Below are 27,354 nucleotides of genomic sequence, written 5' to 3' on the forward strand. Positions count from 1 at the left end.
GACGCCCGACATGTCTGCAATACAAATAGAGCGAGAGGCTCCCCCCTCAGCACATGCACACACATGCACGCAGCGGTCAGCTATGGCGCAGGTGCGTCGAACAGCTATGCACCGGCGCTGAGAACACCTGATCGAGGAAGCAAAGACGCAACCGTTGCTCGCGCGTGCGCGCGCCGAATGAGACGCTGCAGAATCGGAGCGTAAAGCGCTGCCTCTTGGGTGACTTTCGTTTTTCGTTTGTTCTTGATCCTTCGTTTGCCTTTAATCTGTGCGTCGTGTTCTCGATGTTCCCTTCGCACCAACTTACTCCCTTCTCCTCTTCCCCCTTCGTAACTAAACATTGTTGGAAGTGGCTCAAACGAAGCCCCCTGTAAAAGGGGACAGAAACGGAAAACACTCAATCAGTATCGACGGACAAAGCATTCTCTAAAAACTACATTTTTCTTCATTTGGAGAGAAGAGGTTTATTACTAGAAAAGAAAATGAATGTTCATGACTCTTCTGCATTTTGCGCCGCAACCACCGCGCTGGTACATTCGTGGTACGTGGAGGATCTCGAAGTAGTTACGTTTTTACTTGTACCCATTTAGCTCAGCTCTCGTTACTTGATTTGGTTCTCTTGGACTGCAGTGTACTCCATCTTTGCCAATAAGAAATTGATTTGGCGCTACCAGACGCAATCGAAATCCATGACGTCGAGGCGGGAGGGTGCGGGAACTTCAAGATAGTGGCGCCACCCCATTTCTCACTTCTGACCATTTTTGTGGCTACTATGCCTTATTTGGTGGCGAGAGTAGATTTTTTGTATTAAAATATAGTAATTTACTAACAGTTGATGTCTGAAATATTGATGCTTTGGCCAGTTTCTGGCTCCGCAATCATTTCCTATATATGCGCCTTTTGAAACATGGCCTTTGAGATGTGTTTCTTTTACTTAGAGGGGTGCAACCATCGCTGGGGCGTGGATGTGGACACCACCTATACAGCTCGAGCAATGTTTTCCCCTTTATTGTACCTTTGCGTGTCATTCATAACTGTGGCAGTAGACTCTAGGAGAATGATAACCAGGACGATGATGCGATGACGACGGTACAGTGGTGACGATACCAGGTCGCTACAGCGCGTCGGCGGTCTGGAAGGGATATGGCCGCCGCCACCCAATGTTGCCGGCATGCCGCGTACCTTTGCGGTACTCTGAAATTGTTTCCAGTGACTCTACGGCAGAGGCGCGCCGAGGGGCTGCCGGGAAGCCTGACAAACAGTCAGGGATCTTTGAATGCTATCGCGTTCCACTCTTAAAGGCAATGCTTAAGCGTACTGCAGATTTTTTTCTCTTTTCTGGTTCCCTCATATCGCTTCTGTCTCTTCATTTGGCATTGAAACATTGAGAGATAAGCAGCGGCGAAAGTATGTCAATACTGCCAATATCATCATATATATAAATAATTGACGAATATAATAATGGTATACCTACAATAGACGTCACAAAAACTGCGTGAAGTAGACGTAATAACTATCCAAGTAAAGAGTAAGCAGTAATAGTGGAATTTTTTATATAAAGGCAATGAGATTGGATAGCAACAGGAGGTGTGCACTTTTTGTACAAAATAAGTAAACAACAGTTCCGCCAAACTGCCGAGCAGGGAGAGCGACAGCTGGGACCTTATTACTTCCAGTACGACTCAGTGTACCCTAATTAGCGCGTGCTAAAGATCATCTTTCCCCATGTGGTCGCCTATACGGAGGACAAAAACGGGTCCTCGTCAGAAACGCCTAATTATTTACCTATAACCCATAATTATAACTACACCATTTCCCTTGGCACCAGCCGATACGTCACCCGTCTGCGTGAATACGTGCATGGTGACAGTCGCAAACTATGGTACGTGTAAATTTCGGAAGATATGTCAAGAACCGGGCAGCCGAACGAAATATATTACCAGCGAATAATATGTGTGGAGAAAAAGTACAAAAAGAATGGTGCCAAAAAGAAATAATTATGGGAAAATTAGAAGTCAGACCGGTCCATATAGCTAATTATGAAAGATGGTAAAGTGTCAGAGTAAAAGTGACCACTTTAATAGATAATTAGGGCAATGAAGAAATAGAAATGATTTCAGTGGAGAGTAGGGATACGACAGGAAGCAAGGTAAGTATATAATTGTGCCTTCGTTTCACGTAGAAACTCAATTTCAGCCCAACAAAATGCCCCCATTGGACCGGTGCCAATACTCCAAAAGACTAACTGCAACAAGTACTCTAATGCCTAGTCCAAGTTTGCGAAGTGCACTTTCAAGAAGCATTTTTCTCACAATTGAATACCTGAGGCACTATAAAATGTATTATTCGATTAGATATCAGTGAAGACGCAAAACGGACGTAGCCCTGCTGAGCAACGAAATATTTTTTGTTTTTTTTCTTAATACGGAAAAACCCACGTCGTCTCGGTGCCCATATATTTACTTAAACCGGGTCTAACCAAGCACAGCAACGCCATACCTTCTTTTTTTTCTGTGGGGAAGGTGAACTCATAGACGATTAATTCTGCCTGTGATTGTCTGCTTCAAACTACTGCTTCCTTTTGCTGGACTTCATCTAATTAGGACCTCCCGCTCTGCTATACATGGAAGCCTGGACTCTTGGTCACACAGAGACGAGAATGTTTGCTCCACCTTCTTTCTAGGTTCCATGATGAGAACGGTAGTGCAAGATAGCCCGGTTGTCAGATGTGTTGTAATTTATATGTTTGGTTGGGTTTCGTTGCTTTATTCAGGCCGTTGTTTCTTTCTTCCTAAAGTGATCGCGATTTCGTTTGCTTTTATTTACGTAATTCTGTATCTTTATAATCTATACTTTCAAAGGTATCTTCTCTTTTTTGTACATTTAAGTGTGCCCTATTATTTCATTAATTTGCACTAGGTATTCCTAGGCAGTTTCACAGAGGGTGAAGTGTCCCCGCCACATGAGGAGTGGCTGCAAATCCCGACGCCATATTTTTACCGTTATCGGTAAAATTTTGCCCGGATTCTCTTTTGTGGGGAAATTGAGCCGAAAGCGGGCCCTGAAGCCAATATTTGATCAAAGACGGTCCTAAGACCGCCACTGTTAGCGGTCCGAACTCTCGATTCCTATCTTATGCATCCATTGTATTGAGAAATGTATTTTTAATTTCTCTGATTGCCACCCTTTTAACTCATTCTGCAGAATTTTCTTTGAGCGGTCTCATGTTGCGCCATTTCGCGCTTTTGTTACTCTTCCAAATTTATAGTAACACGTTGAGCTCTACAGTTTGGCCGCAGCCACAGGTTGGGTTTCACTGCACATCACAAGTTCAGGTCACCTTGGTTTGAATACTAACCCTGAAGTACCCCCCTTTTGTGTTTTACCGCATTTTTATTTATTTATTACTTGCCTGCTATTTTCCCATATCTTAACTATAATTATCTATCATTTTGTTTCTTGTTTTTACAAATTGTGCCATTTGTTGCTAGTCATTTCATGTCTCGATGTGTGGCCTATCCCCCTCAGGTACGTCAAGAAATCACCATCAACATCAATAAGAATTTATGCTAAGAAATTGGTAAAAACTTCGCCCACTCTACTCTTCTCTGCTGTTTCGCACGAGTGCGCGCCATTATTACGAGGCCAGACAGTTATGCTGCCGATGATGATGATGATGATGATGATGATGATGATGATGATCCCAGGCAATGGCGCATATCCATAACGGCGCATTGGCCGAAGAAGCGGCTTGGTAGGCAGCTGTTCATAGAAGAATAAGAAAATAAGTGAGTAACAGGTGTATTGAGAATATTAGAGGCTAAAAATCATTCATAATACTATAATGCACTTCAATATCAATTTAACAATGCATGATTTGAAGAAGAATGTGTTGTTTAGCAGTTCCTCTGCTAATGGAAACAAAGAAGGAATTGAAAGCTAGAAAAAGAAGTAAAGAACATAATCCGAAGAAAAACAATGTTTACATTATCCTACATTTCTTTTTTTTTCTTATTTTGATATTGAACTAGCAGGCTCTGGGCCAATAACACATATTGGGTATGTGCCACTAACATCTAGGCTCTACATCTACATCTACGATTTCCTTGAAGTTGACAAAAACGAGGAGAAAGAAGAAGCCATCTTGTGTGGATCGGTACGCAACAACAATTACTCATGGCTGAGAAGTGCGAATCTCAACCGCGTCGCAAATCAACAGGAAGGCGAGAGTCCTCAGCCCTTCGTGCTGAGCGTGTGAGCGCGAAGACCAAGAGCCGCGCTGGCTCCGCAGCTCGCGAAAGCCGCGGGCGTCCCGAGGCCGAAGTCTGTTCCGAGCCTGGTGGTCGTCACGGATCCGGCAGCACCGCACAGGAAAGGTGCGCGTCTTATACTTTTCTCTTTCTTTCTTTCTTTCTTTCTTTCTTTCTTTCTTCTTTCTTTCTTTCTTTCTTTCTTTCTTCTTTCTTTCTTTCTTTATAAGACCACAAATATACAAACAAAATTTTGTCAGCCCGCCAAAGCAATGATGCTTTTGAGCGGGACTCGGGGACTGCAATGCGTTGTGTCATTGGATTCATCGCGTCGGTTTCTTTTAATTCGGTGTCGGTGAATTCCTACCTCTTACGTCGACTGTGTTCTAAAATCATGACTGTAGTGCGCTTAGTGTTACGCGGACGAAAGACCTTAAAGAACGGACAAAAAAGAACAAAACGTGGACGTACGTGGCGCAAACTACCAACTGGTTTTAATACTGTTAGGGGACACACTTAAAAGCATGGTGATTGAGGGACGGGGGGGGGGGGGGGGGGGGATGAAGTACAGGATATGACAAGGCGATGACATGTGATGATGCGGTGGGCCGGAACAGCGGCGTTCGCTTGCACCCGTTGGCCCTGGCAAACTCGACCTCAGCTTTGGCGAGCGTGATAGGCGAAGTGCTTACGCACTTCTCGTTATTTTTTTTTTTTTTTTTTTTTTTTGCTATAACCAGTGCTTCCAATATTTCTCGCTCAGTTTTCGTTTTCGCTCTGCCAATGACTTAGGTGCTCTTTAGTTGCGGCGAGCATTTGCACTGTTTGCAGTGCGCAGCTAAGCTGCTAGGCGCTGTCAGAAACTGGCGTGTGTATTTGTGATCCCGTAGCCTGTCGTTTAGACAACGTCTGGTTTGCCCACTATACACTACATACTTTCCCGCAATCTAGTGCTATGTGGTAATACAATCATGAACATCCACGAACTTGCCCCGTTCATTGCTTTACTAAATTTGTTTTAAAGTCCGCAACAGACATGCCGCCACTCTAGTGGCAATGGGGTTCTTCTGCTGAGCTTCTGCTGGTTCGATTCTCGACTGGATTCTCGATCGCGGCGGCTGCCTTTCGTTATGGTTGGAATACAAGAACGCTTGCACGCTTGTACAGACTATTTGGTGCAGGTTAAAGAACCGCGCGTTCGTTTATTAGAATTGATCCGAAGCATTCCACTGTGGCGTCGTTAAACTGCATCAGAGGTCATGAAGTCGCAAAGATGCCTCTACACGGCAAACGCTAATTGAGTGCGTTCACGTAAAGCACGATGTCCAGTCAAGGAACACGGAACGTTCTTTAACCTGTCTGCTCCAAAAGAGGAAGCTTTAGCTCGGCCCGAACTCCGACGCCGCCTATTCAAATACATGTAAAACGCAGAAATGCTTTAGTGAGACAACGCCTTGAACGATTTTAACGACATTTGTGGCATTTGAAAGGAAGAAGTTAAATGCTAGTGACCATCAGAAACTGAATTTTGATTTATGACCTGAATGGTATTGCAAGAATTGTCGAAAATTCGGAAACTCGAAAAAAAATAGAAGCACGGAGTTTATAAATCTGCAACCCTGCACCAAAGGCAGATATCGCAGTTCTGTAAATTGCATCCGTCAGAACAGCCAAAGCGGATAATCTCCATATATAATTTGTACCGTACGTGCATTTGTTACAATGTTTCCGAAGGTTTTGCAAAACTCCTACCCACATATTAGTGTGCTTCTTGAGAGCAAAGTATAATATATCAAGCTTGTCCGCTTTAGTTTTACTATTAGACAGAATTTACATAATTGCACTATAGTTTTTCATTGCTGAGTTAGAGAGTTGCGAACTTCATAGTACTGCATTCTCAGAACTTGTGATTTCTAACACTCAAAAAAAGCATCTACGGTCTAAATCAACAGTCCGCTTCCAAATGTCACTGGATACCATGGTTTTTTAATGCAATGAACATCATCAAATGTGATACAATCATCACCGAGAAAATTTATTTCTACTTTCCCTTGTATTTAGATAGAAGTTCCCGAGCTAAAGCTGCCTCTTAAATATGGTTCTTACTACACTACGTCCTTCGCAAATCAGTTTTGCTGAATCCTGCAAGGGGGAGGTATACGCACGAAAGAAAAATTGCCATCCACGCGACCGCGAGCACGAAGCTACAATGGAAACGTAAGCTAACCCGTGTGGGCTTCCTCCGTAGATTTGTACTACAGTCGTGCGTATGACATTGTTTCATTTCACACTATGTTCTGGTGTAGGCACTGTTTGTGATGTTATATTGTAGTGATTCCACTAGCTACCCGTATCAGTTAACCATATTTGTTGTTAACTAATTTATAGTCGCTTCAGTACCAGCTCTAATGTTTATTTTATTCTTTATGTTGCATTTATTTATAACTTTCCCTCTAAATATATCGCAGAGTCGACTCACACACTCCCTTTTCTGGTGAGACTAAGGTCGCTGCATTACCGGCCCTGGAGTTCTTTCCAGTCCCTTCGTCAGACGCCCCTTCGGAGATGCTCCTACCGAACGCTGGCAGCGCGCACGTGATTTCCGCGGCGCTGACCCCACTGCAACAGACTCCATCGATACCAGGGAAATCTGCGCATCCGCGAGGCGCCAGAAAAGACAGCAAAGAGCGGCATTCTAAACACAGGTAATCAGTAGCGTTGATCCTTTTATAATAATATTAGTCGATATATTATTGCGATTACCATTATTTGGGTACTTCACACAGTTTGCGGTATGCACCTAAACTCACTTCTCCAGTGAGCTAAGTTGTCTACTATAGCTTGGGTCATCACGTATGTGCTGGTTGCTGTCTTATCCTGTGGAGATGGCCCACTAAGCATGTGTCCAATTACAAAACTTGCTACTGGTTCCTTGCTGGCCTAGTAGACAGTTTGGTAGCAGTCCATTGGGTATGTTCCACTGTGTACGAGCCCGAACAGACAACATTCTCAGCACGTATGCGACATTGGTACGGGCCCATTCTTGGCCAATGTTTCAGAATGAATGTGCTCGAATGGCACATGGGGTATGCGGCCTTAAATATTTTTAAACGATTGTGCCCAATTAGAAACACTACACCGCCATGTAAAGCGCGGCCGCCTGATGGATAACAACTGCAACGTTGCAGCCAGGGTGCTAGGGATAGTGGGGGCTGCTACGGAGTTTCAAGTGGGGTGCCGTGATAACAGCAAGATGTACTCTGAGGTAATGTAATTCGGCATTGTGGTTGGCAGCGAGGTGGTCACATTGAGTGTCTGCTGATAAGTATGCCCACAAGGTTACGTGATTCAAGAATGGCATGGGGATGTTGCATGGGGAAACAATCGAATGCATGAATGAAAGTTCCTTCCGAACTTCTAAAGGAGGAAAGGGTCGGCAGGCGAGACGCTAGAATGTTGTAGCATGAGTGTACATGTGGCCCCGTAATCATCATAATATTCCTCATAACATATAAAACACATCCCATCACCAGTTACACAGCCGTCGCAAGAGCCTTACATAGACGGCGCAAGAGCCTGAATTGTATAACGGTCATCATAATTTGCTGAAATTCAAAATATGGTAGATGCCGCTGTGTTATGTACTTTGCTGATAATGTGGACACGCCATTGAATTAGGTTGGCATTTGGAGTGTATTTGATATATTTGTACTTCATCAAATTTAACATCGAGGTGACATCTCAGGTTTTGGCGTTAGCGTTTCGTTCGGTTGCGCTAGACTAATCCGTGCTCAGCAGCGTATACCATAAAGTCAGCATTTTATCACTCGCTAAAGCTAACGCAGATACTTTACGCTATACTAAAGCTATCATTACTATATTTAAAGGGACAGACAACCGCCCAGAACATGAATCGCGATAACCCCACTGATGGAAAGATTGTCTATCGTACTGGTTAAAATGAGCCACGTTTTTCTCATTAAACGTGAATTTATGTTGTTGTTTTTTTTTTCGTTTTTCACTAAGAGTCGCGCAAGATCACCTTTGGCGCCCCACGTGGCAAAAACATAAAGATGCATAAGAGGTCTACCACGTGACCTTTTATTGGTGTACGTGGTTCCTGGTATTTTATTAGTATTGGAATTCGGTAAACTTTTTTCTGTTATAAGTTTTTTTCTAACTTACAATGTGCACATAGGCCTTCCTTTGTAGTGAGTAGAAAAGTGGCGCTGCCTTCGCCTTCGTTTTCTATGACTTGGCTTGGCTCGTCTATCGACAGACTAACGACGACGGAGGCCAGCCAGCCATGACGTAGGCGTGTACTTGGTCAAAAACGCGGTGCAAATATAAGAAATGTCTGTACTACAACGCAAGCTCATTGTACCAGTTTTTTTTTTTTTTTTGAAAAGTGGTGGAAAAGGTCAAAATGCAGGTGGTTAACCACAGTTGCACTCACTCCTGTGAAAACAGAACGATGGGCGGCTTTCACAATTTACGAGGCGAGCTATCGGTATCGCTCTCACTTGTCAGCGTTGCTGGAGGAGGGACTCTTACTTTTTTGAGGCCGCACAGATCCAAAAATTCTGCTTACAAAATATCCACGCGCTATTTGAAGTAACCGCTGCAGGTGTAAACACTACCGAGGGTGAACTTTTCGTTGCACCATAGAAGCTAGGTGCTTAAAAATCGGTTGTCAGTCAGTCAGAGCAGGCACCCGATATAGTCAGGCTTTGGTACTGGCGCTTTTTCTTGTCTGACTACAGTGAATAAAAAATGGTAATTTATTGACATTGATTGAATAATGTAGCTGCAAAAGAAACGGAAACAAAAGTACCATAATACAAACCAGAACTATATAGGCTCCTTATCCGTTGTGTAGATATATTTATTTACCTGCCTTTACTCACAAGTTGTTTTAAGTTCTTCAAGTGTTAGTACTATATTATTACGCGGATATGCAACTTCAGGTATCTGCTTTCATGTATTACCTGCATTGCGGAATAATTTTGCTGTGCATGTAAACAGCGATGTACACACTGGCCAAACATTGTGTAGGAATTCTCATGTGGCGCCACCTTTGCCTGAAGCCCCTCACGGGCTGCTGTGAGGTATTTTGAATAAATGTACAAGTAAGTACCCTCGATGCAACGGGAATTGTGTTGCTCTACGACTCACGTTACAGGTCAAAGTATATGAAAACAACAGTGAGAATGCTGTAAACATGCGCTTCTTCGCCCCGTTTCACCTGGCCACACTGACGCGGATCCTTTTGCCTCTCAGGTTGTACCGCAGAAAGAGCTCCAGCACGCGAAATGCCGACACGACCACGTCATCCGCCTCCCAGCGAGCGCCGTCCGGGAACGACCGCGATCACAGCATTACCGCTCATCGTGATGATCCTTCAGGGCTTATTTTCCCACAGTCAGATTCCAAAGAACGGCTCTCCGCTTCCTCCACTCACGCAAGCGCACCAAAGCGTAAGAGAGCGTCTAAGCCTAACAGGAGCAAGGGAGCTGGCCCTGAAGGGAAAGACGTTTCTCACCACTCGTCCAGCGATCCTGCTGCCCAAACGATGCCCCATGGAAGATACGGACGACTCGCTGAAGAACCAACCAATGAGCCCGTTACTAAGATCGGTAGTACAATGGACCACACAGCGCAGATGTCATTTCTAGGCCGAGGTGCCGCTGGGTCAAAAGTCACTGAAGAGCTGCCGGCCTCTAGATACGCGGAGCAACAGGCAACCGAAGGCACTGTCCTACTGCCGACGTACACTACCGATGTGATCATGAAAGGTGGCCTTGCTGGGGCCAATGATGCAACCCTTCCGAACAGCGCAAACACAAGGGACGACGCCCGGACTGTCGATACGAACAAGCCACGGAAAGGTATCGTACGCAATCTTATCCCGAATAGATAACGCCCAAAACATTGCCGCCATTACGTGATTCCGCCTCCAGCAAGCGATTGCAGCGCATGCAGCTAGCAAGAACATAACCTTCAAGATCGGTGTGTGTTACTATAACTTTGAGCGTATATTTTCTTCGCAGAAACCGTGCCCCTATTGTCAATTTCTTTTGTTTTGTTGCAGATTCCGTGACTAGGAAATCACTGGAAACTCATCAATATAGCAAAACTTTATTTGGAGCAATATTTTGTCTGAAAAACGTTTTATTGGCACCAGCAGTATGCACACAAATACGCTACACAGTAAGAGATCGACAAAAATGTCTAGCGAAATTTATGAATATCAATCGGTTGTCCTAAAGACACGGCTGCACGCACCCTATTGTACGAGAATACGCGAACCGCAACCGAAGGCAAAGAAAAATAAAACATATTAGTATCTCCAAACTTTCGTCGTTCCACGCTACCGGAAACGCGATAGCGGCTGCTGTGAAAAGCGAGACCATCTCCTCCACGCACGCCTTGGAGATGCCAGACGACGTGCACTCGGCCACGTGATCGAGCGCTCGCAGGTAAACAGTTGCAAAAGAAGTCGAGTTGTGCGCACCGGTGAGCGGAAACACAATTTCAAATGGCTTTAGGCGACTCCGTAGAGATGGCAGCACCTCTCAACAACCAGTGGTGTCCAATACACGCGATATGTCAAGCATACAATCACCGCCGTACATGTACGACAAACACCTTTAAAGGGCAAAAAGAAGGCGCTGTTAAAGCGCCAATTTCAATACATGGCGGCCATGACGTGTCCTGCCTCATGGAATCGCCTTCGGCACATGCAGCCAGCAAAGGCCGTAGGCTTCAAGATTAACGTCTGTTACTCGGAGCGAGCCGTCACTGGGGCGTGGAATTGGACACCACCTATTGCATCAGCGGGCTTGGACTTCGAACCCACACTGTTGATCGCCACCGGTTTAGAGGAAACCAACGTCGATAATGGGATAGCAAGTTTGCTCGGATGATGCGCATGGGGTTGTCGACGGGCAGTGCGCGAAGGAGAGGCGTCGTCGACCACTCTGCACCCCTCTAACCAACTACGCGCAGTACAGTGAAGACCTAGGCTTGTGTCAGCCAATCAGTAGTCAGTACTCTGTGCGTCCGAAAGGGAGGACTGCGCTACTAATCGCTTCCCTTTGGCAACATCATGCGGGGGGTGATCAATTGCACATGATGGAGGATTATTCCTAGTTCTCTTCTGTGGCGGGTTGACGCAACCTATAGCTATCGCCGCTCGGCGCGGTGTTGGCAGGATGGCGTATAGAACAATCACAAATAGGAGGAGCGCATGGTCCGGCCCCTAAAATACTTCTGAGATCTCCCACGCTTATTGAGTTGGTTGAAATGGATATGAATTTGGTTCAAGTCAATGTTTGTTTAAAACAAAGTGCATTAATTGCAGTGCAATAATAGAATACTGTTTGAGGAGGCCAGGGTCCGCGTACTTATTCCTGTCTCGATATTCATACTGCAATCACATGGAAACCTTGTAGGACATTTTAAGTGTGGCGCCATCTGGCATCCTAACAATCAGTTCCATGTCAGCTCTTTCTTTTTTGGGGGGAAGGGGGGGGTGGGGGGGGGGGCAAAAATGTGCTCAATAAGCACAAAACATAAATTAAGAGGCACACACGTACACGGCGCACCTTGCAGCTGAAGGATTTATTTTCAAGCCTGTGCAAGAAATGAGACCCCCTCTCTCTCCTTGTCTGCGCACATCTCCCCGCTTCAACCTGCCTTTGCGAGCGCCAAAAGTCGGCGCGCACGATCCCCGCCTTCCCGTCTGCGCGTGCGAGAAGTTGCCACCGCCACAAGCCATATCCCTCTCGGATCACCCTTGCATACTACAGTATACGGATCGTGGTAATGCTTTTAACGCACTTCGACTTTATACGAAAGATTACGGCGACACCGACGCCAGCGATGACGGTGGTGACGACTGCAGAAATTATCCTGGAGTGTACATTTATTGATATCGCAATAAAAGAGGCGGTAACTGTGTTCGTCAAGTCTGCATACTTTCATTAAGTCTCAAGCTCCTTTTCTCAGCATCATAACTAAAGAGATCAATCACTGGAGTCTGGAGAGCGTGGTCGTTTTTGTGCATCGATGCTGCTAGATACAGCCAGCCACAACGTTGAAAATGCGGTGACGTATACGCTCGAAAGATGTCCGATAGAAAGCTTAACGGGAATTAGAACTAATACCAGGTCTCGAGAAGAAACAACTCTGTGTGACACAGTGAACAATATGCCCGTGTCCAATTTCCCCGCTAATCTCTGCTTCTTCTCTCAATCCCAGCTGGAGCACACGCGACCCATCCTATTGTCCGACGGAGGTTCACTGCTACCGGTGTGTTGTGCGGCGTGTTCTTCGTCGTCTCTGTGGCCGCTGCCTCTATCGCATTGGTGCTCCTGACCCACTGCGATCCCACCGAACAAGTCGCGTGCATCGAGCCTCCATGTGTCGCGGCCAGGATGGACCTGTACGCCCTTCTCAACGCCAGTGCAGACCCCTGCGTCGATTTCTACAACCACGTGTGCGGGCACTGGGTTGACCGCGAGACCGGAGGCAGCTTCCACGGCGACAGCGTCAAGGCGTCTCAGGTCAAGTTGCAAGATGCCATTGCATCAGACCGGCTGCAAAACTACGAGAGAGAAGGCGCCAAGGTGCTCAGCCAGGTTTACACGACTTGCGAGCGGTACGTGGAAGTCGAGACGATGCTTGCCGACGCCCTCGACGCCGCGGAGGCCTTCCTGCGCCTGTCGACGCTTCGACGAGCCGACAGCAAAACCCAAGTCGCCGGGTTTCTCATGCGCACCTGCCTCGAGACTGGGTTGTACTCTATGGTCTCAATGATGATAGTCCGGGATGGAGCTGAAGAGCCACTGTACGTCACCCCGGGGTCATCCCTTAACAAAAGGTTCTTTAGAAATAGCGACAGCAAGGGCGCCATGATGAGTCACAGCAACTCTTGGCGTCTTTTGCATCAGGTGATTGAAGCCTTCCCCGACGTGAAGAATGCCACGGATGTCACGCAGGTGCTCTACTGGCTCGATGCTGACTTGGACAAGGCGTTAGGAACACGCGGCAGGTCCGTTGTAGAGCGTGCTCCCTTTGACGTCGCCTTTCAAGGACTCGTCGACGGTGTCGCGTTCCCTGAGTGGCTGAAGGCGGCCAACATCATTCTTCCTGCCTGGAGGGCACTGGGGCGTCGAGGCACCGTACTGATGAGAAACGCGCACATGGTCAAGCACGTCTTAAGCGTTCTCTTCAGTAAGGGCGCCCGGACCGCGGCGCTTTATTTGTCTGCGTACTTGGCATCGTACGTGGCTACCATGGAAAACGACAAGCGTCGAGTTCGGTCAGGCGAGATGAGCGTGGCGTGGCTGTGCCTAAACAGGGCCAGCGAGTGCCTTACCAGGACGTGGCCGCAGCTGGTAGGCACACTGGTTCATGCCCGTGGCAGCGTACAGCTTCTCGAAGACATGTTCACCACAATCAAGAAGGCATCGATGAGTCGCAAGGTCTTCACGTGGCTCGGCGAACGAAGTCGTGGGTTAGCCAGTCAGGAAATTGCCAGCACGCCGGCGGTCATCCAAGAGCCGATCAATCCGAAGACTAATTACAGGTGTGGTATCGCACATAGGCATGCCGCCATTGGTGACACCAATGTGCCACCAATGCGCCTTAATGGTTGCAGATAATCTTCATGTAGCGCAAAAACACACGGACGTAGAAGAAGAACGGAGACACACACAGGCGCTAACTTCCAACAACGATTTTATTTCCGGGACGGACGCCACTTTTATACCCTCAATTTTTCCTTTCATCCCCCACTTACTTCACAGGCACGTGTCGCACATGTTGTCCGCACATGTGCCGCACATGTGCTCAAACGGCACATGTGCCGTTTGAGCAGACACGTGCCTGTTGGAAGTCATCGTCAGTTGGAAGTTAGCGCCTGTGTGTGTCTCCGTTCTTCTTCTACGTCCGTGTGTTTTTGCGCTACATGAAGATTATCTGCAAACATGTTATACCAACAAGCCCAAATGTCTACACTGATGGCCTTAATGGTGTTGATCGACTTCTTTTTTCCCTATTGCATCTTAAAGGTTTCTCTACTATCAGAGAGCAGAATGGTGCCGTCTTTAAAACAACGAAAGAAAAGGGGGAACCTAGGGTCCTAATCTTGCGTCGTCGCAACCATAGCAATGCAACAGATAAGAAAGCGAAGTAACGGATAGGTGGAGTTATTTGTTGTTTTAATTGAAGCGTAGAAACGATAAGCTAAAGGGAGCTGAAAGAAGAAGAAAACTCGCCGCCGATGGGATACATGCTTACAACCTCCACATTAACGCTAGTTTAATCCAAATTCAGTCAGGGGCATTTTCGACTGCGTAAATTCTTAAACAGATAGGCTGTTCTGCACTCAACAAAATGTCAAAATTATGACGGAAACAGATTTCCCCCACGTTATGTGGACTTGCCCAGCCTTACAACCGGAGCACTCCCGCCTCGTGCAGCGCAAGCAAGTGGCCGCTACGGGACCGAGTATAGCTACGGTTGCTGCGTACACTGCAATAGAAGCCACAAAAGACACAGAAGAAATGAACAACATAATACACGTGTTTGATTGCTAGTTTCGCAAATGTTTCATAGGGCACGTTTCCAAGGGCATAGGATTCATAGGGTAAGCTTCCACGGAGGATTGTCCTGTAGAGCCTCTATGGAGGCAAGCCTTATGATGAAGGCTGGCTTGATGGCGTCACTTCATCGAAAGAAAAATAAAAATCATACCGATCACCTGCATGTGAGAATCGGTGTACGCGAAGCATTCATGACCCAGCAATGCAAAACGGCGCATTGCGACAAGACATGGCTGCAGATTTCAGTGACGAACTCGTCTCGCAGACACCATGGTGGACCTTGCAGGGAGAGTGAGGCTATTATTCGGCAACTAAACGTGTTGAATCACAAGATGCGACGTTTTTGACCTTGTATAAACGCGCTGCAGCGCCACAGTATGATGAGAGATGCCCAGCGAATTTCGGCGATGAATGCGTCGAGTAAAGGCTTCATCGTCAGTTAGAAGAGGCGCGCGCTCACTTTTTAGTAGTGAACTTTTTGTTATGCGACGTGCCTAACGAGTCAAGCGTCTCGGAGCACTGGCTTGCAAGAGGGGTATTTGTAAAGGTCTTTTCAGACATGCGTCCATGGCCGAATGGGTAAACCACCTGGCTTCGGTGTTAGGGAAACCAGGTTCAAAATCAAGCATTGCAGTAATTACGAACCTGTCAAGGTAACCCCCTAGGTCACATGACCGGCCAGACAGAAACATATATTAACCGTCAAGGGCCCCGTGTCGCAGAAAATCTGATCTTGGCGTCGGCTCCGGCGTCCAATGAGCGAAAATTCCCGTATGTATTTAGGTATAAGTATATACCACGCCTTGCTACGGGACATGAGGTATATGCGGGCTATATTGCCACACCATTCTATCAAAGTTCCTCATCCCGTGTCTGAAATTTTTAGCAGATTTATTCCTCGGAATTTAGAGAATGACAGCGCACAAACAAATGTCATGAAACAAAGCACCGACAGCGCATGCCTTTTATGTTAAATCTTCTCAGACCGAAATATAATTGTGCGAAACAATACCAGAAACATGAAAACGATGTCATTTTTTTTCGAGAGGCTGTACACTATATCCGGGATCGACCCAAGCAAGAGGCCGCGTTTCTGCCAGAAAGCTCGCCATCGTGCTTAGCGTTCGCTGCTAGCGTTTCCCGGTAAACATTACTGTTACATAAGGTGCAGTTGCCGGGAAGCGTGAGAAGCAGTCAGGGATCTTTGAATGCTATCGCGTTCCAGTCTTAAAGGCGAACCTTAAGCGCCCTGCAATTTTTACATACAAACCGCAAAGCGGGAGCGAGAGCCAAAGAAAGAAAAATAAATTCAGTATATGCACGCGCTTGATTATTGAAACACCTTCATATATGCCGCGCGTAAACACTTACGAAACGCTACCTGAAATTCTCCAGTGGTCTGAACATCGGTGGAGGAGCGAACAATGACTCACTCTTCACGGAGGGCGACGCCCGCGAGCGCTCTTTCGTGTCCAAGTACCTGTTGGCACGACAGCACGACCAGCGGGTTCGCATGGTGAGCCCACCAACCGTAAGGGAGCTGCAGAGTATACGTCAGGGATACACTGGCGACGTGGCTTACTCGCGACGCGAGGGCGTCGTTGTAGTGCCCGGCCTCTACCAGATGGAGCCGTACATGTACGACTCGGGCGTGCCTTCCTACTTCAACTACGGCACGGTGGGAGCTCTCCTGGCAATCCAGGTGCGTTCCGCGGTGAAAAAACAGATTTTTAACCATCTCGATCACTACGCGCACCAAACTATCATCCTCGAACTTTTCCTATCAGTTTATAGCAGATCCTGTGTCCACGGCTGTGGGCAACAGGTTTCATCATTTTCCAATGTTAAAGGAGAAATGATAAGCTAAAATAATTTGGTGGAACATAACGCTAGATTCAGGCGACGCCATATGCCAAGCGCTTGATAATGTTGTTTCTAGTGATTCTCGAGCAAATTGACATTTTGTGTGACATATATTTCTTCATCGTCACTGACAATGATAAAGCAATTGAATTAAATTGAAGACTTTATTCAAGTGTGCATCTTTACATTTATAAAAGGAAGACAAAGGGCAGCAGCGCCTTACGGGGACGTCCCAACTAGGACGATCGAGAGTTGTGCACAGGCTGTGTGCAACTGTGTGCAAGTGAGTTGTACATTTCAAATGCCACCATATATGTCTCGGCAGTATAGGAAGAAAAATGAAGGCGAGGAACAGCCTTCAATTGCCTCTGTGGTGTTAAAACCTGCATAGCAACGCAACAGATGCTTTTAACTGAACGAACTGGAGTAACAAACTCGCTAGCGATATATGTGAAGGTGCTGATGAGGGCATGTGGCTGGACAGTCTGATTAAGCGAGTAGCTTTTCATAGATCGCAACAGACCAGTTGAACATACGAACTGACTTTAAAAATTTTGTCGCTATAATTTTGTAGGATCTTATGAGGATACCGACAAGTGCCCCAAAATTTGAGACTGCAATGAGACCCCCGGTTAATAATGAAAATTGAAAAAAATAGAAAGAAGCACCAAACCACAAGAAACGTCATAAACAAAAATACAAAAAATACAACAAACACTTTCGTGTGATATGCATTCTAACAAAAATATAACGATTCTGGCGTCAAATACAATGCGGCAATTATATCCATTACGATCTAACTCAATGCGTTCAAATATCACAAATCCAATTAAAAAAGAAGACAAACTTAGTTACAAAAATCGCAATTCTTCAGGTCCAGTTCAGACGACGGAATAAGGCAAACCATCCCATAGTTTTATAGCCGCGAGTGAAGATATCACTTTTTCGCAATTAGAGTGATCTTGGGGCTATATAAATGTTTAATGTACATGGAAAACTAGCGTTTATTCTAGTATGAAGAAACGTATAAAATCTATTCTCCAGAACTCCAACTTCAGATTTCTCAAAGTCAACTCCAACAAAGTTCCGGGCCGCGTAGAAAGCCTCGTTTCCAAAAGTTTCGATGAAAACCAGCCTCCGTGCAACAATTCTAGACTTGGAATACGAGCGGACGCTTCACAGAAGGCTTGCAAAAGGAAATGTAGAGAAAACTGGGAAAACAAATTTGCCGCAGAAACCGCCTGATGATGAAAGTCGACGTTAATGCGATTGGCAATGAAGCAATGTTGCGATACACCGCAGCGTCACCGCTGAGACGCGTAATGTGTGTGTGTAATGTGTGTAGCTGGACTCCTCCCCTCTCCCGCTTTCCTCTGGGCACGCTACGTCATTCAGTGTCACTGCCGCGAAATCTGCGCGGGGCGCTTGTGTGAATATAACATTCAGAGAGGTTTGCCTGATCATATATGACGCGGGTTCGATACCGCCCTGGACCAGACAAATTTTACATTATTTTTTTTTCTCATTGAGTAGTAGATATTAAGTGCCACATAATTACCAAAGCTGACATCAAAGAAGTTCATTTAAGAGTAACAGAAACCCAATGGCGCGTTCCCAGTCACCCAAGTTGGCATCAGGATGGGTCACTGAAGAACGACGCATATACCCTAGTGACCCAATTTGGCCTCAGACAGATTCATTGAAGAATGGCCCATACCTAGTGGTCGAATTTAGCGTCAGGTTCACTGAAGAGCGGCACTGACTTAGTGGAACACAAACAAATCTTCAAGTTAGCAATAAAGAGGTTCAGCGAAACGCGGCACCTACCCTTTGCCAACATACCCAGTGAACCAAGTTGTTCTGACAGTTGATCTCAAACCCTGTCTCATCAGCACAGCTGCCCGACGCGCCACCCATTAGATCATATATAGACTACGCAATCGCCGTAACACAGGTCGGCGGGAAGCGAGTTAATTGAGCAGCGGCACATATGCAGTGTCAAATACCCGTAACCCAAGTTCGCCCGAGGATTGGTTTTTGAACCGAGTTCCCTCATCACAGCAGCACCATGCTCTAACCACAAGGCTAGGGACCCAAGTTGGCGGGAGAACGGCCAGAGACATCTCCAGAGCGACAGCCCCGGGAAAATGCGGGAAGTACCCAAAGAATGCTAAAACCATCTAAAAAAGAAGGATCGCTGTCCCAAAGTAATGCTTGACTCAGAGCGCGCGGTTTCTCGGCATGGCCTTCGAGATTGGGCGCCACCCGCAGCGCGCTGAAAACTCTCGGAGGCGAAGTGCTTGGATTTACATCCTAACCGCTACCCACCAATGCAAGCATCGTCTGCTTAAATGCTATTTCCAGGCTGTCAATAGGAAAATTAGGCAATCTTTTAGCCGAGTAGCTTTCTCAGGATTGCTTCAATTGGATATGTTCCGCGTTCAGAGCCAAATTAACTCTAATCCAATGGGTTAAGTATAGCCAAAATTTCATTTCATTTCATTTATTTATGAAAGTGTCCAAGAACAGCTCTAGGCCTTAGTATTGGTCCACTTGCGTTGTGAATAACCCTAATCGCGTTCATAGCCAAAATAACCCTAATCAAATCAACCCTAATGGCTGACACCTTTACCCGTAATGCTATAAAATATCGTTTGTACACGACAGCGAGCTCAAAATACACCGGCGATTAGAATAGCCGTAGTTAAATGCGTTGTATTAATTTTGACCACCTTCTGCGCACCGAATAACCGACACAACAGTTTGACGACAATGGCTAATAAAGTTCCTTTCATACAGGTTTCGTGTGGTCTGTCGCAGCTGTCATTACGTTTACGTGCCATAAAAAAGTAGTGAAAAAAATAATAAATTATCCTCGCCAACGATAGAATCCCTTAGCGCCCTCACCCTTAAAAGTGAGGGTGCTAGACACGAGACCAACAACCTCCTTGCACGAGACAAATGCAGCACCTATTATACATCGTCTAAGGGTGTTGAAATGTTTGCAAACGAATGGCTGAGCACTTTCTAAGCGATATGCGTTTTCGGAGAATTATTGGCTGCCTATACATGTGTCTTAATTTTAAGTATTCCTTCTCTGTTATATCAGTTTTCCCCCTTTTCGCTGCATGTTCCTCTTTAAAGGAAGTTTACAATTAGTAGCTGCGCTGGCTCGCTGAAACCAGTAGAATGGCAGAAAATCGTTCCGTCTATCTCTTCACGGCGGCGTGGTTAAGCATTTTTGCTCAAGCGCGGTTTTGTGAGCCCTCCTAAGGTGTATGGGTTCCCTGTATGACCAAATTGTCCTCAACTCGTTTAGGTGTAAACAAACGGCGGGCTATATAATATAATTATGCCGACAGAGTAGTCTACTGACATAGACTTTTAACATAGTCTCGTGGCAAGAGCATAAAAGTAAGTTCAGCAGAAGACAACAAAGCCGCCTATACGTCCTTATATCGCAGAAATAACGCAGTGGTTCTAAAAGCATGAGCCGCAAGACGATCGCCGGCTAGTGGCTGAAATTGTTATCATCATTCTTTTGTACCATTGGCATAGTCTATACAGGCCTGCCCAAACACAGTGGCCTAATTGGCTGCTACACCCGGTTTAGCTTGTCAGTGTACGATCTTTTGCAATAAAAAGTTATGACTTGTGAGAAACACCTGGAAACTTCTTTTTGCAGTGAGGACAAGATGTGGCTAATAGCCGATCATTTAAAGACTGCGTGGCCTGGATAGTGGGTTTCTTGCAAATATCTAGTTCGCGGTCATTCACCGAACTCATTTCCGGGTGACTCATGTCATGTCCAAATCACTCGTGTGTCATCTTGTCGCGAAACAAAAAATATTTTCTTTGGAAAGCACACGACGTCGCAGATATCCGTTTTTATGGAGGCGTTCGCCGTCGCACGTGAATAATGATGGCGTCAAGAGTCATCGAGGTTTATGCATTAGGAATTTAAAGAAGAACCCGATTTCACCGACAGGTGGCGATTATAATGCACCCCGACTACGCTGGGTTCAGGCACGGCGAGTCCTGGTGGGCCAGGGACACCCACGACAGGTACTCCCGCCGCATACGGTGCCTTGTCGACCTTCACTACCGGCTCGGTTTCAGAGATCACGTGGCTGAATCTCCTCAGGTACGGTACTGACCTAGTGCCCAATCAACGGCCATTTTCACAGCGCCACCGCTGCCGCAAAGGACGCTGGTAGTTGTACTGTTCACCGGGCTTTATGGCGACCGTGGCTGTAACAGCGTTGCATCGTATACTGATGTATGCCATCGTTATACTTAGACGACAAAATTCGGGGCGAAGGGGTGAGAGCGGTACCTCTGGGCAAGGTACTACAGTAGGGGCACCGTCAATTGAGAGTCACCTTTCCCAAAATTACTCGTATAACAATGACTATCCTTCGTCAAAATAAGGAACTCTCGGAAATACTAGCACCTGCAGTTTCCTTTGGCTAAACTGCTATATCGTGGATACGTAAAGGTCTCGCCATCTCTCGGTGTAGGGACAAAACGGTGTTCCCATCGCGTTTTGCTAGAACAGCTACAGATGGCGCCACCACTCCGCTGTCACAAATAACTTTTTTTTTTTTTTTTGCCTGGCGTCATCTTAAACGCAATAAGGAAGAAAATAAACAGTGAGCATTACATCACGCTGCCATCAGTGGCTCGCCAAATCCCTACGAAGGCATTAGCTTGGCTTTCTCCCTCGAAACGTTGGCCCAACAAGCGATTTCCGAGACCTAGGAGCATTTATCGTTTGGTTTCCAGTACATTTTTGTGGACGCGCACCTGTTCGGCAGGATGCAATCAAACAAATAATTGGAGCAATATAGCGACATATTTCATCCCCGCCGGCATAGTATTGGTATAGTGAACTAGAATAAAAACATTCTAGTACACTGTAGTATAGGCATAAAACTTGAGAATTTATGTAGTGGTGCAGGCTTGGTCGATCAAGGAAGCAAACTTCACTAGCTATAAAACAGTGCTCGACAGAGGAACAGAGCGAAAAGACGAGAAGGGAACACACACCAGCGCTCACTGACGACTGAATTATTTAATACGAAAGGAACACAAATATATACCTAAAGAAAACAAAGGTACACCACTGCGCATGACCACGAAGAATGAGACACCAATTAGATTTACCCAAAGTTATTGCGGAAGATATGTTAGTTCTGCCTCAGTCAAGGTCAAAGACGGAGTGCTGACGCAAAACGCACCATTCCCTGAGATAGTAGCAGCCTCAAAGATTTCACGTTTTTGCGTCTTTGGCCTTGAGTGAGGCCGACCTAACATATCTTAACAACCGCCAAAATTCTGGGGAAATCTAAGGAGTTTCTCGTTCTTCTTGGCCATGCGCAGTATGTGATGTACCTATGTTTTCTTTAGGTATATATTTGTGTTCCTTTCGTAATAAAGAATTCAGTCGTCGGTCAGCGCTGGCGTGTATCCCCTTTCTCGTCCTTCGTCTTTTTGAGCTGTTCCCCTGTCGAGTATGTACTGACTAGACCAAGCCTCCACGGGTATAGAGCGGTAATTCGCACTCTCCTAAATGTCCGGTGAATGTTAACAAAGTACTCATTTCTTCTTAATGCTCCATTTTAGCTAGCAGTAAAGAACGCTTATAACTTTCAATGTAATGACGGAACCTCGATAATATATGTTATCAATGCTAGGACGTGAAAATTGTTTTCTATCAATTGTAAAATGATTTATCATTCAATATTCGATTCAATTCCCTAGTGCATGGCGCCATTGAATGCTTATTCAATTCGGTCTCTAAAGTTACTAAGTGTGAGAATACCTGGCGACTGTACGGACGGTACTATATCTAGTACGAGTATAGATGGCGGTCCTATGTTACGACGACTGCCAGAGGGCATACTTATAGTGCGACAAAGAACCTTCCAGCACAATCAATGCAGCACAAAAACAATCTCCGAGGCCTGGACAAGTCAAAGCAGTATAGTGGCTTAGCACTGCGAGGTGTTTAGCCAGATTTATATTGGTGGTGCCATCGTCATTCAGATTGATACGAATCATCGGAAGCGACTCTAGTTTAGTCGTGGCCCAATCGGGCTACCACCGGGACAATTATCCGAGCATTGGTGCTACTCGTTCGGGGACCCGATGTAGCAACATATATATGGCAGACGACCACGTAACCCACGTGACCACTAAGTTATTCGGATACTCTGTGGCAATAATTCCGGCATTTTTTCTAGTATTTTCAGGTCCAGCGCTTGCATTCACCTTAAAAAAAGAAAAAGAAGTAAAGTTCAAAACGACATGTCAGTGGGTACTGTTCTAAAACGTTTATAACTAACCAGATATCCTTCATTGTATACACGTTCTTATCAGCAAGTACTTGAGAAAGTGTGTGCTTTACGACGTTCTTCTGTAATATATATATATATATATATATATATATATATATATATATATATATATATATATATATATATATATATAGTAAAAAGATGGTGAGAGATCATTACACGCGAACGCAATGCAGGAGCAGCAGGCGACCATGTACGCCATCGTCCAGGGCCTGCGACTCGCCTTCGATTCCATGGCCGCAGACTTTCAAGACCACGCCCCAAACTACGGCATCTTCAGCGCCCACTGGCCCGAGGCGACGCGCATCTTCTTTATGCGCTACTGCCTGCTCTGGTGCAGCGCCTCCCAGCGGCCCAATCCGCTCACGCCGCGCGAGATGTGCTTGCTCCCGGTGCACAACATGCCGGAGTTCACTGACGCCTTCGGGTGCTCCGACAGCGCGCGCTACGTCAAAGGACGCTGCCGAATGTAGAGTTGCGGTGTGAAGTTCACGACCAGCTGACATCGCCACGGTGTCGACCTATGTATATATACTTTATCCATTTGTGAACGTTTTGCTTACCATGTGCATCTCTTGAGGAGTGGCGTGTTATGTACGTAATTTTCTTTTTCACTCGATGAAATGCTCTTCCAATTGTTCATATCGTGCATCAGTGCATTTTTTATGTGGCTAGTTTCTCACTTCCAGCCAACATGCATATTATGATATTGTCTGCATGGGACTTATCAAAATGCCCGTATTTAGTGCGCCAACTGCTACTTGTGCCTGAGCTGTACACGGCGCGTCCAAACCATTCACATGCTTTCGTACTAAAGTTAGTAGATCCTCAGTGCTAAGACAAACTGGCAGGAAAATGAAACCGTGCGTGTTACGACCATACAGCGAAGGCATACGAAAGAAGTGCGAAGTAAGGTAAAAGTATGGGCAAAGTCATGGGTCATCCTAAGTAGGATTAAAGTGTATAACGTAAATGTTAGTATACAGCGGTGCTTTTCTACTTTTACATAGCATTTTCGTTTTTTCATGACACAGTCCTATTCAAGTGTTATTTCTGCGGTTAAAATCGGTTGGAAGTCAGCGCTGGCCGTGTCATTTCTTGTTTGTTGTCTCAGTCTCTCCGTTTAGGCTTTCGCTGTAAGCCTGTCTAGGAGGACGAAGCAGGGCGTCACTGTGAAACACTATAAGGAGAAAAATAATTTCAGCCTCAGTATAGTTGTTTACCCTAGTGCAATGCCTAGAAATAAGCCACTCTTCCCTAGCGAAAACTCTAATACAAGTTTGTATTTGTCTAATACAGTTTTGCATTAGTTGTATAAGTTTTGCATTAGACATTAGACCAATATAAATGTCGATTAGTCGTGCTGATGTACCTGTAAGGGCAATAGGCTCTGTTTATTAGACTTATTAGTCTTATACAAACAGTCTTGGGTGTCTACTAGTTTCTCCATTAGGCTAATAGGTCCTTTGGCCTTATATAGATTGTTGCCGCTCTGTTATACAGCATGTATATATTGCTCTATTCCGCAGCTCTTCTTTGCTAGTGAAAGTTGAATTAGACTATGGGACCGTTTCCTTGCATGAAGATGTGTGTCCAATTAATCGCTGAATCATTAAGAATTCTGCTGTAAAACTGTGCCACACACAGCTGCGTTCGCACGTTTGCGTTAGTTTCAGCGCACTAACCTAGTGAAACTGGCCATCTCCCAGCGACATACACGAAAACGACGCGCGCCTACATGGTTTTGTCAATTTTGCTTCACTGACGACGTTTCGTAACTAGGCCTTTGTTCAGTCTCGTCGCGATGAGTCGTTGAGGAAACAGCTAGCACAGCGAATACTTCCCCACGAAAAAAAAAAGAAAAAAAGTAGAACAAGGCTGACTAGCGCTGTCGGGTGGGCTTTCGAATGATGGTGCAATAGCAGCAACATTGTTTGTTTGCCATTGAAGTTTCGTCAGTCCCGTATTTTATGATTGAAGTGCGCATAAAGTAAATGTTAAACTTGTAACCTGCATTGCCACCTTGATGCCGCATATAAGAGGCCTTAATATTTATTGACATCGAAGATCAGTATCGCCGAGAAGGGAACACGGCGGGCGGGAAGAAGACAAACCTGCGACGGCAGTCAGCCGTAGTTGGGAACAACACGTGCGCATTGGCGGCGGCTATGTCAAGGTGAGGCGTCATGCGAGGCGTGCGCGTTTGTTAGTGAATGAACGATGTGTTTTTAAGGAATCCGTGGGTGTTAGCACCTGCGCAATCTTATTCGTGCAGTAGTACATTTGGATAGTTTCATCCGTGGATGCTGTTGTGACTTCAATAAGAACGCAAGGCAACTGTTTTTACCCCCTGTGCTTCGCGGCTTTGTGGACCTATCGGCGGCCATCGATGTGCAGCATTTTCCCCGGCGCCGATTATACCTATTGGAGGTAATTATTACTATTATTTATGCTTCTATAGTTAAGCGTAAAGTTGTTTTCCTCCTCTTTTTTTTATCCCAACGGTGGACGTGCTTCTCTACACCGCGATCGGGCCGATTGCTGTGCGCACTGCAGCAATGACATGCCTGTTTCCGACAATGCTGTGCAAGATTTCTGCCTAGAGTTGTTCCTTATCTGCCTATGGAGTTTCGATGTAACACACATCTTATGTTGATTTTGTGTACATTGTAAATGTTCCGTCGTGTCAGGTGGCGTCATTTTTCATTATGGTAAACATTTAGAATAAGCATATCACACCTTGTCCTAAAATTAGTTTGGTAATTGCGGAGCCACATCATTCGAATTTCGAAACAAATATTGCCAGCTTAAACGTTTAGTGGATAGAACTAGCGTCCCTGCTTTTAAATGTTTCTATATGTGTGTATTTTTGTGCCCAGGCTTTTTAACCACTTCCTCAAAAAGACGTCCTCTGGCCAAAGTCGACGAAAAGCTCTGGCAATCAAGATTGCTGACCTGAAAAACAGGAATCTGTAAAAATGCATGCTTTGCTTATAAATGCTACTAGCAATTTTAGCGATTATACCTGTTGTTTGATCTATATCTCGCGCGTTGCAACATTTTCTTTCACACCAATAGAGCTATTAGTCGTATACGCTAATAGACCTATTAGACTAATAAACCAATATGCCTATTAGACTAATACACTAAAGGACTGTATTAGTGTCAATAACCTAATAGGCTATTAGTCTTTGTATTAGAATTGTTGCTAGGGTTACCGTGAGAAGCGACATGGTGACGCAAAAGCGAAATACAGCTGGCGACGTACGTCGTATTCAAGCTCCCGCACTAGCTCGCAGCGACGTCTGGAATGTATAGTGCGTCTGCTCGAGTCTAGTTATTTTTTATCCGCAGAGATGGACCACATTCTATTCTAAAAGATGAAATTACTATATGTAGCTAGTTACAATAACTTTTTTCATAGCCTCAATAACCCAACCACCAAAAACATACTTGACATCGATGACGTCACACTGACGTGTCAGCGCTAGGGGTTTCGGCGGAAACTTGAAAAGAATGCACCGCTGACTTTTATTTCCTCTTCTAGTAACTCATTACCGCTTTGTTAATCAAAATTGGGTTTTGTAAGAATTCTTAGTCAGTCAACTGATTTATTATTTCTGTTCAGTATTCTTGTAACGGGTCGGGAATAGATCACGACCCGGTGTAAGATACGGCCCGTTGCATCTCGTTGTGTATAGGTATGTCAATAGACTGTCGCTCCGACTTCAATATTGCAATAATAGCAAGAAACGAAGCAAATTAGGCACATGTTCGGAAAATGAATGATTATTGCTATTCTCAAGAACACGCGATTTTAGCTGCGTATTTCTATCCAGCAACTTCTTTTTCTTGCAACAAATATCATCTGTCTTAAATCGCAACAGGTATCGGTCACGCGTGGAGGCGAGTTTTTCGGTGGGAACACCAGCGCCCTCTAGCGCCTGCCTAGCGAGGCCCGCCGGTGGCGAAATAAACATCAACACCGACACGTTCTCACCGGAAACAGGTCGCGCATCTGCTGAGAGCGCTAAATTCACGGGGAACTCTCGGCCACGGTCATCGGCTGATTCGGTGGAAAGCTGTGTACGATCCCCTGTCCGTTCTGTGAGAAGAAAGAATCGATTAGAGGATTGCTAGTCTGCCGACCGGAATATTAACGCTTTTGAGCGTAGTTCTTTCCTGAACGCTGAATTCCTATCACCCGGAAAACCGCTTGAAACTGTCCACGGTTGTTGCCATTGTTTTGCTCGAAAAAAAAAATGAAAAGGA

At 45.6% G+C, this 27,354-nt stretch overlaps 1 protein-coding gene across 4 annotated transcripts; it reads left to right on the forward strand.

Annotated features, from left to right (window-relative positions):
- Positions 1-85: 85 nt before the first annotated feature.
- LOC119464918 (uncharacterized) lies at positions 86-26,019 on the forward strand. 4 transcript variants are annotated; one of them, XM_049655917.1, is made up of 8 exons: positions 87-219; positions 3,529-4,376; positions 6,719-6,955; positions 9,531-10,138; positions 12,513-13,842; positions 16,256-16,562; positions 20,712-20,867; positions 23,259-26,019. In XM_049655917.1, the coding sequence occupies exons 2-8, from the start codon at positions 4,177-4,179 to the stop codon at positions 23,553-23,555; spliced, it is 3,135 nt and encodes a 1,044-aa protein (XP_049511874.1). In that variant the 5' UTR covers positions 87-219; positions 3,529-4,176; the 3' UTR covers positions 23,556-26,019. The 4 variants fall into 4 exon arrangements, with proteins under 4 accessions (XP_037581715.2, XP_049511874.1, XP_049511873.1 ...); XM_049655916.1 differs by having other exon boundaries at positions 91-219; positions 4,113-4,376; XM_049655918.1 differs by lacking the exon at positions 87-219 and having other exon boundaries at positions 226-4,156; positions 4,220-4,376.
- Positions 26,020-27,354: the final 1,335 nt, after the last annotated feature.

Source organism: Dermacentor silvarum, chromosome 9, assembly GCF_013339745.2.
Source record: "Dermacentor silvarum isolate Dsil-2018 chromosome 9, BIME_Dsil_1.4, whole genome shotgun sequence".
Classification (NCBI taxonomy): Eukaryota; Metazoa; Arthropoda; class Arachnida; order Ixodida; family Ixodidae; genus Dermacentor; species Dermacentor silvarum.

Bases quoted from the DNA above. Each gene is read 5' to 3' on its own strand.
- LOC119464918 (XM_049655917.1), top strand. From the start codon at position 4,177: ATGGCTGAGAAGTGCGAATCTCAACCGCGTCGCAAATCAACAGGAAGG. The intron at 4,377-6,718 runs GTGCGCGTCTTA...AATATATCGCAG, and splicing joins GGCAGCACCGCACAGGAAAG to AGTCGACTCACACACTCCCT. The intron at 10,139-12,512 runs GTATCGTACGCA...TCTCAATCCCAG, and splicing joins TACGAACAAGCCACGGAAAG to CTGGAGCACACGCGACCCAT.